The sequence below is a fragment of the Lissotriton helveticus genome, chromosome 8, assembly GCF_964261635.1.
Source record: "Lissotriton helveticus chromosome 8, aLisHel1.1, whole genome shotgun sequence".
Lineage (NCBI taxonomy): Eukaryota > Metazoa > Chordata > Amphibia > Caudata > Salamandridae > Lissotriton > Lissotriton helveticus.
This window is the reverse complement of record NC_136069.1, coordinates 617,986,306-618,000,398: the sequence shown is the minus strand read 5'-3', so window position 1 is coordinate 618,000,398 and position 14,093 is coordinate 617,986,306. Positions and strand designations below refer to the sequence as shown.

The window sequence follows — 14,093 nt, the reverse complement described above, 5'->3', positions numbered from 1 at the left end:
TTTTCACTTGCTGAACATCTTGTACTGCTGCTTACTCAGTAACTCAGATAGGAAGTATCATTCAATTGCTGTTTGACTGCATTCACATCAAGAAACACCTTAACTACTGCATGGCGGTGCTGCACCAATGGATTACCATAGACATGCAAATTGATGCAAGTACACGTCTTAGCAGTCTTACACTAGCTATTTTAGATCTGTCTGTCCTTCACAGAGTTGACTGCATATCTAGTATAATATACCAGTGAAAGATGTACACCAAACTGTAATACAACTACATTATGGTCTCTATATCTGTATTAATGTGTATTGATTATTAGTTCTGTTCTTTAAAGGCGTGTCTTGTCAGCCTATTTCGATTCATAGTTCACTTGCTGTTGTGCAAATTATGAATGATGTTTGTTTTACAGGGTATCCTGGTGTGTGTGTTGTTTTCATTTGACATTGAAGAGCATCACAAATGTGTGGTTATTTTGTGTAACTATACTGAGCTGTTTAACTGACTTCTGTTTGATGCAGAATTCCGAAATACCCGACGTGGGTTAATGACCATTCCCTTTCTCTTTTACATGCTTAACCCAGGTGATCGCATGAATTTCCCAGTAGCTGGTCGACCAGCATCTCCAGTGGTAAAATCAGAGGTATCTACAAAACACAGAGCAGACAGTAAGTCCCCCAAACTTGAAGGACGGATAAGCAGGCCTTCCATGGACCAGAAGAAGCCAAGAAATAATGAAGTTTTATCTGCTAGCGAGTCGTTGATGTTAAAATCCGATGCTGCAAAACTTAGATCAGATTCTCATAGCCGATCACTTTCTCCAAACCACAACACTTTACAGACTTTAAAATCTGAAGGGAGGACATCATCTGGTCTAAGAGCTGAATCCCCTGGCCCAGGATCACGTTCGACCTCCCCAAAATTAAAAACTCTACCAGTAGGAAAATCAGGCTCACCTGGTGCTGGTTCTCCACGCTCAACCTCTCCTCTTGATAAGAACCTACCTCAGAAATCCCCAGCCCCTTCAAAGACGAAGCTTGACCCACCACGGGAACGGTCCAAATCAGATTCTTACACATTGGATCCTGAAACCCTTCGCAAAAAGAAAGTACCCCTTACAGAACCTTTGAGGGGACGCTCCACCTCACCCAAGCCAAAAGTTCTTCCTAAAGATGCAAAGCATGCCTCTGAAAACCGTACTCCTTCTCCTCATGTTGTGCAAGAGAACCTTCATAGTGAAGTTGTTGAAGTCTGCACGTCAAGCACTTTAAGGACTGGTTCCACAGTGGAGAACATATCAGAAGAGAAAACAGAACTAAACAGTGTAGACGAGGTGTCTTCCAAAGTTCACTTTAGCATAGGAAAAGCTCCACTGAAAGAGGAACAGGATATAAGAGCTTCTCCCAAAGTGAGCCGGAAGAGTACCACAAGGCATATCAGACCCAAAAAAGAAAAATCTGCTCTCCTTTTCAAAGCAGATGGGTCAAGACCTGTCGAGCCAGCTAAGCAAGCTATGTCTCCATCAGTGGCAGAGTGTGCCCGCGCTGTTTTTGCAGCATTTCTCTGGCATGAAGGCATAGTCCATGATGCAATGGCTTGTTCCTCCTTTCTCAAATTTAATCCAGAACTTTCCAAAGAACATGCTCCAATAAGAAATAGTCTTACCATCCAACAACCAAATGACGAAAAAGAAAACAAACTTAAAAATAGACACTCATTAGAAATATCATCTGCACTTAACATGTTTAACATTTCGCCACATGGTCCAGACATATCTAAAATGGGCAGTATTAACAAAAATAAAGTGCTGTCTATGCTAAAAGAGCCACCTCTGCCAGAAAAATGTGAGAATGGGAAAGCTGATGGGATCGCTTTTGAAATAACAAGTCATCACACAATAAAATCCAGGTCTCCTCTTCCAATAACGTTACAACACTTAGTTGCCTTTTGGGAGGACATTTCTTTAGCTACCATTAAGGCAGCATCCCAGAATATGATTTTTCCAAGCCCTGGTTCCTGCGCTGTGTTAAAAAAGAAAGAGAGTGATAAGGACAACAAGAAATCCAAGAAAGAGAAAAAGAAAAAAGACAAGGCGGAGGTCAGGCCCAGAGGAAATCTGTTTGGGGAAATGGCCCAGCTTGCAGTGGGAGGTCCTGAGAAAGATACCATCTGCGAACTGTGTGGAGAATCTCATCCATACCCTGTCACCTATCATATGAGACAAGCACACCCTGGTAAGATCCTGCTTCTGTACTTGTGAACCTATGCTCTAGTTCAATGTTCTCAATTATTGTAGTTCAGATGGCTTACAAAGCAAAATCATATCTGTGGCTTTTGTTAAAACTGTTTTCAATTGCATTATCCGTTGTTAAATCATCTGCACTTCAAATGTATAGTGTTTAAATGAGTACATATATTTTCACAAAGCAAACTAAAAGCACTCTATAGATTGTAGAGAACCTTAAAGATTGAAATCTGTGTAACTGAAAGGTATTGGGATTAAAAACACTTAATGTTTTTCACATCTGTGCATGCGTCTCGATTTTACACACTAGTGCACAGTTCTTCTCTGAAAAAGAAAGACTTAAGTCTACAAGAATTTTTATCTCCTTTGTTGTCTGTGAAATATTTTTCAGTAAGGTGCTAGTTATTGATACTTTCGGTAGTGGTTCCCTCTCATAGTGACCTACATATTCACTATCAACTAACTCTCTGGTGACTAATAATTTTTAATTAAACTCACCTGGTGAGAAAACTAGCAGTGAGACAGAACAGATTAGTCTTGAGGAATCTACTCAGCAATTTGGTTCTCGTTTTGATATTTTCTGGTACCAAAACATTTGCTATCATATTACTAATCCTGACAATTCATAAAGGTATCTGGTGTTAAGACCTACAGTATAAGTAGTATGAAATGGAAGAAATACTGAACTTGGTTGATCCTCCATGAGCTTTCTGTGGATTAGCGGAAAATATATTAAATAAATATGTCTACACAATGATTTTTCTATTGGATAATACTAACTGCAGATGCCTCATCTTTGAATATTCCCCAGGAGTCAGCCTGGACTTGGAAAATCTTAAGCAGTACCCCTGCGCACTTGTAGGCAGTAGCGTGTGGCTGCAAGTTGGCATTGTTCCGCTTTGGAAGTGACTTACAAAGCTGTATATAAGAGCCACCCATGTATGATGATGTGAGTTTTTCTTTTCGTGCCACCAGACACTGATTGAGGGCTATCCTATGTCTTTTCACTAGACTGTTTTTCTAAAAAATTACTAAAATACCAGTGTGCAAGGGAAATGTCACCCCCTGAAATCACAGGGTTCAAACTTTGTACGGACTATTGCAAGCAATTGTCTGTAACAGATCCCCACCAGATTTGTCTTTGGTGCTTGGGGTTGGAATACGACTCTTAAAACCTGTAGCTACTGCGCCTTGATGAATCTGAAGGCCGTGCGATAAAACTACATCACCAAGTACCCGATGACTCCACGCCATGACAGGTCAAAGAGAAGGTCCCTTTCCTGCTCCCAAAGTCCTTCCCACTGCAGGTCTTCATCATGGTCCAAGTCCTCTAGTAAATCATGAAGCACAAGAAATCCTAGTCTGATGCAGGCACTTCCTGCCACTTTCAAATTCCTAAGGAGGCAGGAGGGCGTAAAATTGCCTCTGTGCTACTCACAAACTCGATCTGCTTTAGAGCCCATTCAAACTCTCATCTCGGGGCAACCCAACGTTCTGGGTGCATCAGCAAAACCACAGCAAATCCACAAGTTCCTTGAAGCTATTTTGTGTCTCTTCAGCATGCTGCTGGCTCCCACTAGCTTGCCTCTGGGCCCCAAAGTACCAGGAGGCCTTTCAGCTGGAACTCCACCAGTTAATCCACCCTCTGTGCCAGCTGGAGCCTTTCCACTCAATACGGGCCTCACACTTGCTTCAGTGCTGACTTCAGTCTTGGCACAACAGTCCACGCCAGACCTTGGAGCATCTATGCCAACACCGGACTACGATATATGTCTGCCATTGGGGCATTTTGGGGCTTGATGCCGTACTCCGCAGGTTGACCCACTTAAGGCAAGCTTTCCACAGTATTGCTTTTTGTGTTGTCCCTGGACCATTAAGGGCTTGCTATGAGGACAGTTAAAGGGGTTACTTGTCTGCTCTTTCTGCCTTTTTTTTACAGTTGCTAGATCAGCCCTGCTTATATAAATAACCTGTTGTGATGCAGGTTGAGGTTGCCGCATGTGTTTCTGCCTCCTCCTTTCATTATGCCTCAGTGGGATAGGAGCTCACATTCCTCATGTGTACTCCATTCGAACCTCTGCACAACTGTCCGTTGTGATTTCTCACACTCAAGACAGTTTTCCTCATTGCCATAGCCTCAACATGACGTGAAAGTGATCTGCATGCCTCTGTCAACCCGACATACATTATTTGCTTTCCAGACAAGTTGTTCAGGAGGACCCGCGCCTCCATTCTCTCAAAAGTGGTGCCTCCCTTTCATATCCAACAAATTTCAGGAGTTTTCACTCCACCTCATCCCTTTAAGGTGGAGGAAAGACACCTTTGATTAGATCCTAAAAGAGCTCTCTGCTTTTACGGCAATTGTACCCAAACCCATTGCATGGACAATCCGCTCTTAATTTGATTCACTTGAGCAAAAAAGGTCATGACTGTGCAGAAGAGAGCCAACTCTTGCTGGGATTGTGCTCTGTATTAAAGTCTGCTATAAATCAGCTAAGAAGCAGCCCCCAGAAGGCTAACGGGCTCAATTCACCAGAGTCAAGACTACTACTGCTGCATTGGAATGACTGTTCTAGATATGTGCCAGGCTGCTACATGGGTGTATCTTCATACATTCACAAAACACTTCTTCCTGGGCATCTAGATCCACTGAAGTATACAAAAAGTAATGAATGGAATGGTTTAATTAATCTCAGCCACTGGTATTTACTTGGGGCAACTTTCCAGTCCATTGTTTTTTGCACACCATGCCATCTCAGTTTGAACCCAGCCATATGCAAACTAGTTTTAAACTTGCTCCAGTGGTAACAGTCTAGCCCTAACTCCCAGGTCATGCTCTCTCCAAACTGGAACACAAGCATTCCAAAACTGGTTTCACCCTTAGTAGGCTCATCAGTCGGGTATAGCTTGGTTCAAGTGGCAGTGTGCAAGCAACACATGTCTGCGAATACCTATTCTACTAAAGGGTTGGATGGAATGCATGAATTATTCTCATCCACCGGTAATTCCTCGGGTCGCATCCTAGTTCATCATTAGTTTTCCCACCATGGTACCTCAGTTGTATGCTTCAGGGGACAGCCAGGTCTGTCAAGAAGAGCACTTGGTCTTGCAGGACTTTTTCCCTGACTCATTTCATAGACCAACCACCAGGAGGGTACTGCTTTGATATCCATTTAAAATGTGAGGAATCTGGGTTAGAAGTATGTATCAGGAGAACAACTTATTTACATTTGGTAACGCTCTTACTGGTAGATAGTCTAACAGCAGATTCCTCCTCATTATGTGAACTGGGTTCCTTTGTCCATCTAAAAAGGTCCCAAGTCTAGAGGACTGTAACCTGGTTACAGCCAGCCTACTAATATGCTCTGTGTATGGTGGCATGGACAGCCTAAAAATCAACGGACGTCAGCACGCATAGATGGCCTTATTTGTATCTCAGCACTTCACTTCCGGAGTGGACTGACTTTGGTGCTGATCAGAACAATGCCACCTGCCGGTGTGCAGGGATACCCCTTAAGATTTTCCAGATCCAGTCTGACGCCTCGGGAAAATTCGAAAGGAGAGTAATCTATGGTTAGGGTATCTACCACAAAGAGAGTTAGCAATGGTAAGTAGCTTGTTCGTTCATGTTATACTTAAATATTAAATGTCTTCATTTTACAATTCTTGTGACCAGGCATGGTTTGTAAAAAATCACTAACTTTAATTGTGTAACAAAGTTTCAACGCTTTCCACACTGACATAGGCTATGAGCATTAGACTGATATATGCAATATTATTGGATTTGTGAATTAAATTCCAGCTCCTTGCCCATTAGATTTCCAACCATAGTCCATTCCTGTGTGAAATATTACTTAAAAATGTATTTTTTGATGGACCACTTCATTTTTACTCATCTTGTACTGAAGGTACACAAGACCTAAAAAAACACACAATAGCAAACTCTGTATCTCTGATACATACTGGTCAGAAACCCAGCGATTTTGTTTTTGTTAGGCCAGCTTTAATATTGTCTAGTAACACAAACGGTGCATTTTATTTTCACTTTAATTGCGCTTCTCTTATAAATTGTTGCTATACACCGAACTCTCAGACTTTCCTAACACTGAAAAGTTTGCAATTCAAACATATGACATGTATTTCTGCTGTCAATAAAATAACTAAAGAATATTCCTTCCTGTATTAGTTCACAAATATTCCAATTAGATTATCTAAGGCATTTCTTGTCAAGCTTAGATTTGAATGTATAAGGCTAGTTGGCACCAGCAGGTGACAAGAAGACTGACTAAAAATGGTTGAGGATGGCGAAGGGTGGGTGAGTGGGCTACTGGTGACCTGACCAAGAATCTGTCTGAATCACTGTGGGCCTTCTTTCCCAAGAGTTTTACGTGACTCGATATAGCCCTACACGTGCGGGGAAAGGAAGTTTCCCTTCACTTTACGAGAAAGCAGTTCAGGACCCTGGACCAAATTGACCGGGTGCGACTGGGATTCCCAATAATGCTCATTAACTCTGTGTTAAACCTGGTCTTCTGATTTCATCAGCACAAATTGCTGCAATTAAATATTTTTACATCGAGTCTACTTCACCATGAAAAAAAAGAAAACTATACGTGTGCAGATCCACCTCGATGAGGGCTCCTGATGGTTTTGTGTGTCCTCGGGTACACAAGCATTGGCATGCTGTCTGTGATATGATTGATGGGATGACCGCGGGTATGTGCACAGATGGCCTCTGCTGGTGCTAGTGGAGGGATTAGACAAGCTGCCAAAGAGTACCAACGTTTTGCAGGAAGCGCTCTGCTGTTGACAGAACGCAGAGTGTTATCAACGGGTTGACAAACTTTGCAGCAGCAAGGAAAGTCTAGTTATTGGATATGAAGTAGAAAAGGTTTGTGTCATGAGCCTACCGTAGGCCTCTAGACCCAGGAACAACGTCCCCTGTTATGGCCTACCCTGTCATTTTTAATAACACAAAAGAAGCAATATGAATAATAGTAATGTATGTATGTCTCTATAAGTAGCGGTACAGCTGGCGAGAAGGAGAGGGGTGAGAGTGCAGTTGAAATGCTTGACCTATTGAAAATGCTTGCAGCACCTGTTAATGCTACCTGTTTATATTGACATATTAACATTAGAATAATAATATGGCAATAATGGCAATTTGTGACCACTGCACATTGTTTTTTCTATATGAGTTACTAAAGGTTTTATTATGTTAGTTTGTTAAAGACACTCTACTAGCTAATATAAGACCTTGATTTTGCTAATAGCCTTCTAACTATTGTCATGGATTACTGATAAAATATAAAAGGCTCCTTGAAATCACGCTTCCAAACTAAGAACTGAAGAGGGTATATTGATAAGCGTATCTCAAGGCGATATTTCAGCTGTTTAGTTTTTAGTATTCTTTGTGAATGTAACTTTCATACTTTGGTATATATTTTTTACACCGCAATGATGTTTTAAGGGAAGTTTTACATCCTTTGGTGTGAGCACACAGACTGCCATCATCCTGATGCAAAAACGCACCCTGCCTCCACACCAGAGGATCTTTAGGCAACTTTTAAAGTTGAGTTGGTCTGGAATAAAAACAAATAGATGGCCCTAGGAGAATGAGATGGGAACCTCAAGGCCTGCTTGATTTGAAAGCTTCTTGTGACCGCTCAATCTATTCATATGGGTGGAGTAGCATATAGTGTATGAGGTTCTGATATAAGTGCAGCCTTCAGGTCATAATCTCAAACACTGGATGTGCCAGTGCACTTCAGTGGCGTTTTGCTGAATGTGCTTTCTGATAGAGACTTCTAACCGCAGATTCTTTCCCTTGGAATATTCCCCAGGCATCAGACTGTCTCCGGAAAATCTTGAGCAGTACCTGTGCACACTGGTAGGTGAATGAATGACAAACTTATAAAGCGCAAACAAGTGACCCAAAGGCATCAAGGTGGCGTGAGACGGCTCCACATTGACATTGTCCTTGTCGGAAGTGGCATGTAAATGTAAATGTATTGCGACTTATATAGCGCACGTATCACCCGAAGGCATCAAGGCGCTTGCCTTGGGAACCCGTCCTGGTTTTTCCCTGTGAGAAAACCCCTACTGGGTATCCCCAGGGTGAAAGCCAGGCATCCCGCAGCGGGTGGGCCGCCGTAGTGGAGATTAAGCAACTATTGCCCAGAGTTGCAGCGTGGGACCCCATGATTAGAATAGGCACAGAGGCGAGAATTATCGAGTCCGTGGACATTTTGGGCTCAGGACCCTGCCGCGTCGGGAATTGAACCCTGGTCCCGGGCCAGACCTCTGCATCAGGGTCTGCCGCTCTAATCAGTGAGCCACACTCCTCCATGTGCGGTTCATATGTAGGCTCCACCACTATACCCGGACATCAGTTCCCTTCTTTCCACTCTATTAGTGCAGATCCGGAGAGCTACCTTAACCAATAAAAAAAAAAGTGTTCAAGAGACATGTCTCTAACTAAACCACAGGGTTTAAACTGTGAGAGGAATGTCACAGACAAATGTCCGTCACTGAACTACACTTCGTTTTCCTGTGGTGCCTGGGGTCGGGCCACGACCCCTAGGCCTGCCCACACTGTAAGTCTATGAATCTGAAGGTGATTCACAAGTGGGCGTTGAAGCTCCTGCCAGCATGACAGAGGAAGGCTCCACCTCAATCGTGGTCCTGCTCCAGAAGGAGATCTCGGGCCATTCTTGGAGCCTTTGCCGCTGACTATTGTCATCCACTCCCAAGTCCTCGTCATTGAAGTTACATGAGTCAGAAGAAGCACCAGAAGTTGCTGAAATGCTCTTTGACTTCCCCTAGCAAAGGAGGTGTTTCTAGGGTCCGCTACTACCCTCCAACTGCGGAGTTTGTGGCCTGGTCTGCTTTACGCTTTTCCCCGAAGCAACCTCTACCAAACCTAAGGAGTTCTATAATGCCATGCACTCCATCTTTGGGCCTATGGGCCCACTGGTGTGTCTTCAGGTCCCACAGGGCCGAGAGGCACCCCTGCTGAATTACGTCTGTAGGGTTATCCACATCGCCAGCCTGTCACTCTGGATCAGCTATGGCATGGTTGTCACCACTCTCCCAAGTCCCTGTTCCACAAAAGCTGACACCAGTACCATCAGAGAGCCAAAGTTCATCTTTGACTCCATGATGGCGCCATACCAGTGCTGGCTCTGTCTGGCCTAAGTTCACCCTTGCAACTCCTTTTTCTACCTGAAGGGGAGGGATGAGTAGGAGGGGTATGGACCCTTTGAGGACAATCCCTACTAGGGTGAAAACTGGTATGATAAGCTGGTAGATACCAGTGGCCTGGACACCTCCCCAGGCTTTGGCCTGAATACTTCTCTGGACCTTGTCATGGAAGAGGGGGCTTATTTTGCTACAGTGATGCACAGGGCAGCGGAGGTCCTGGACCTGCAGTTGGCTTCAGTCAAATAAAAGACCAATGTCTTGACGGAGGTGCTTTGCTTGTGGGCAAGCTCTGAAGAGCCCTTGCTCACCTTAATGATGCCTTTACCAATGTTCACCTGGGGGTCCCAGCCAAGCCCTGCGTGGCGGCTCCTGTGTACAGAATGACTGACTCTTATTCCTGCCCCTGGAGTCAAAGCCTTTCTCTTCGAGTATCCCTCCCCCGGGAGCAGGCCTCAATAGCCAAGGTCATCCCAAGCATGTTTCTTACCACCCACTGGATACGTAATCCAAGAGGCTGGACACCTTTTGGAAGCTGACTTCTCTACCACCTACTGAACACGATTTCTCTTCGGCCAATATTCCCATGTCTTCTGGGATTAGGCTGCACAGCTGTTGCCAGATTAAGGCCGAGTCATCCTGGACCAGGCATTGAGTGATGGTCGGACGCAGCAAAGTTCGCCATTTAGTGTGGGATGGACACCACAGACTCGCTTGTCAGGATCTTTGCCACTCTTATCGTACTCTGCCACTATGCCTGTTTGAGGTTCACTGGTTTTTCAGGGGAAGTTGATCCATCTCTGATCGATATGCCTGAACACTTCAATTAAAGCTGGGTCACTGCCAGATGCCTGGACCTTTACTTGAGCCCCAGGCAGCAGTCCACGGTCAGGCATTCCATGGGTGTCTGCAATATCAGCCTTACCTGCCAGCCCAACAAGCTTACCAGTCCTTTAGTGGCCAACAAGCACATCCCACAAATGACACAGACCTACTCTCAGCGTACTGGCCAGTCCTCCACCCCTCCAGCTGCTGCAGCCTCCAGATCCCTTTAATGGGCCCTTAGCACAGCAGAACTATCCCATTGCCGGCAGTATCAAGCACTTCCTGCTCCAATAACAAACAATCTCTAGCAAGTGGGTGCTTCAAATCGAGCAGCAGGGTTATGCCCTTCCATTTCTGGAAACACCACCTACCTTGCTACCATTCACACCAAGGCTATTGTAGAACCATCTCTTTTTACTCCGTCAGTAAGTGCAGGTTCAGCTGGCCAAAGGAGCCATTGAGATTGGGCTAGTATCAGAGGTTTTCATGGTTGTTATTCTCACTACCTTCTGGTGCCGAAAAAGGTCTGAGGCCTCGGTGCTATTCCAGATCTTCGCCCTCTCAACTTCTTACTACAGAAAGAGAAGTACAAGATGCTCACCTTGGCTCAGGTTCTGTCTACTCTGGACGCCGGAGACTGGATTGAAGCATTGGGCTTTCAGGACACCTATTTCCGCATTCCTGTTCTGCAGACACAAATACTTTATTTGAAGTTCACAGTAGGCTCCAAGCATTTCCAGTTCGTTGTTCACCCCTTTGGGCTCACCATGGCCCCTCAGGTGCTCACTAAGGTGATGGAGGTGGTTGCAGTCCATCTGCAGAGGTCAGGGGTCCGAGTCTGTCCCTACCTGGATGAGTGGCAGGCTTTCCTCAAGAAATCATCACCCACCTTTAGACTACAGTGGTTCTTCTGCATTCGCTGGGGTTCACTAGCGAAATGCCGAAGTCAGACTTGATTTCTTCTCAAATTCTCCCTTTCATTGAAGTCATTCTGGACACTGCTGTTCTGCACTTATCCTCCAGGACATTGTGGGCTAAGATCCCGATGTTGCAACCTATGTTGTGAATTTATGTGAGACTGACTCTGAGGCTCCTGGGTTTGATGGCCTCCTGCATCCTGCGGGCAAAGTTCCCTCAATGGCATATGCAGGATCTGCAGTGGTATCTGAAATCCCAAAGGGCACAGCACCAGGGAATCTGTCCGAATTGGTCCAGATTTATCAGGAGACAGAAAGTATTGGTTTCTGCCTTCAGGTTCATGACTCCTTTACTTTTGCGGGAGCGTTAGTCTAACACCCACCAGGTCAGCAAAATCAGTTCTTGGAAAGCATTGGGGAAGTGCTTAGTAACCTGACGCTTAAGTTCTCAAACTTCACGTTACTAGGGGATCTGAATCTCCACCTGGATGACATTACTGATCCAGGTGTAATTTGCTTCAGAGACATTTTGAATTTCCTTGGGCTAACTCTTCTTACTCGAGATCCCACTCATATAGCTGGCCATATATTGGACTGTATTGGTTCCAACTTCGACACAATAAAAGTAAAGTTCCCTCTGACGCAAATTTGGTCAGACCACAAATTTATTGCCTTCAATTTTTTTGTAGAATGCAGTGCCGCAGGAAAGAGCACGGTGCAAACCAGTTGGGTGAATAAACCCTGCTGGAAAAAGATTATTGACCATCCCGATTTTTTAAGATGGGCTAAGGAGAGTAAACCCACCATGACGGGATATACAATAATAGATAATCAACGATTCGGGGAATGGATCTGTGAAATTAGCAAGCAAATGGACCCCTTAGACCCAGACATCAGACCCCGCTGTAAGAAACAGTCCGCACCCTGGTTCTCAAGAGCCTTAAAAGAAAAACAGAGCGAAGTTAGAATGTTCGAACGAAGATGGAGCCGTAACGATGATAGTAGGGAACTTAGTCTATATAAAACAACTAAGAGACACTATCATGCCTTGATCAAATGCGCGAAGGCGGATTTTTACACAGCAGCTATTGAAGCCACTAAAAACAAGCAGAAGGAGATTTTTAGAATTGTAAACATCTTTAGGAACCCCAAAATACTGACACAGGAAATCCCGCCATCTCAGATGCTATGCAATTCTATAGCTGACTTCTTTGAACACAAGATACAGGATCTTACCAAAGATTTTCCTCCCTTCGTGCCATTTGCTCCTGACGAGGCTGCCATGGTAGACAAGAATACTGTCAGCATGAGGCCCTTTCGTCCGATCAGTCTGGAGGAATCCTACCAGGCCATATCATCTATCAAATCCGGATCTCCTTTTGATCCTTGCCACCCGGTGCTGCTGCAAGCTATGGTAGATACAGCAAACCCCATCATAAACAGTATCATCAATTCCTCACTTCTTTCCGCGGAAATTCCATCAGATTGGGAACTCGCAGCGGTGAAACCTCTTCAGAAGAAGCAATTATCATATCCTACTATTCGATCTAATTTACGGCCTATATCACTTCTTCCAGTACTATGTAAACTAGCTGACACTTTTGTGAACAGGCAGCGTACCACGTTCCTGGAAGAAAATAATATACTACACACTAATCAGGCGGGCTTTAGAGCTCAGCATTCTACAGAGTCCGCCCTTCTGTTCACGATCGAAACTCTACGGGCTGCTATGGATCAGGGCAAGAAGGCTGTCCTGATCCTTTTAGATTTATCTGCAGCCTTTGATACGGTTTCTCATGCTATCCTTATAGACCGTTTGGTAACATCTGGTATAGCAGGAACCGTATTGGAGTGGCTGAAGAATTTCCTGACCCATAGACGTCAAGTGACCACCTTAGGAGGGGGGAAAAGTGCTGACGACAGGGGTACCACAGGGCTCCAGTTTGAGCTCAACGCTTTTTAATCTTTATATGGTCCCCCTGATTAAACTAATTTCGTCTTTTAAGATCAGCACTATTGCGTATGCGGATGATACGCAGCTGATCCTAGTCCTCGATAAGGACATGTTAAACGCTGAATAAAACCTCCAAAATTGTCTCTCAGCCACTTTCGCGTGGACGAGAAATAATCATCTAAAATGTAACACAGGAAAAACAGAAATTTTACCATTTGGACTCCATAATTTATTTTCTCCCAAGCAATGGTGGCCTGATGATGCGGAAGCCCCCCCAAACACAATTAGCGCGCCCGTAACCTTGGGATCAAGTTTGATGATACTCTTATCATTCAAACAACAAGCACTGACGGTGGCAGGGTCCTGCTTTAACATCATAAAGAGCCTGAGGAAATTTTTCGACCTTCTTCCTCTGGCAGCAAGACGCACGGTGGTGGTAGCATTAATAACATCGAGACTAAACTACTGTAACAGCTTATATGCAGGAGCAGATAAAGCGGTCCTACACAGGCTACAGATGGACCAGCACGCTGCCGCCCGCCTGGTGCTCAGATGGCCTAGGAAGTCCTCAGCTGCGCTAGATGCCCTCCACTGGCTCCCCATCCATAAACGCATCTTGTTTAAAGTTTTAGTTATCACCTTCAGGGCCTTTCACTCTCAGGGCCCTAAATATCTTCTGAAAGGGTTTACACGTTACTGTCCATCACGAAACCTTAGATCCTCCACTGCTAACCTGCTTACCATCCCTAAATTTAGGTTTGCCACCAAGGGAGGGAAATCCCTTGTAGTGATCAGCTCTAGGGCCTGGAACAGACTCCCCTCTGAACTCCGTCAGATTTTTTCTGAAACTTGTTTCAGGAAATCTCTTAAGACCTGGATATATAGTCTCACTGATACAGTGTGCAAAGCGTTGGTATGAAGGTTGGCGCCAAATGGATAGTACAGCGGAGGATC

General features: G+C 44.6%; 1 protein-coding gene across 5 annotated transcripts in view; it reads left to right on the top strand.

Annotated features, from left to right (window-relative positions):
• Positions 1-14,093, top strand: part of MYCBP2 (MYC binding protein 2) — a 1,909,483-nt gene that overhangs the window by 1,315,008 nt on the left and 580,382 nt on the right. For all 5 annotated transcript variants that reach the window (XM_078657470.1, XM_078657469.1, XM_078657471.1 and 2 more), the window contains one exon: positions 583-2,232. In XM_078657470.1, the coding sequence (XP_078513596.1) occupies positions 583-2,232 (1,650 nt within the window). The remainder of the gene's footprint in view (positions 1-582; positions 2,233-14,093) is intronic.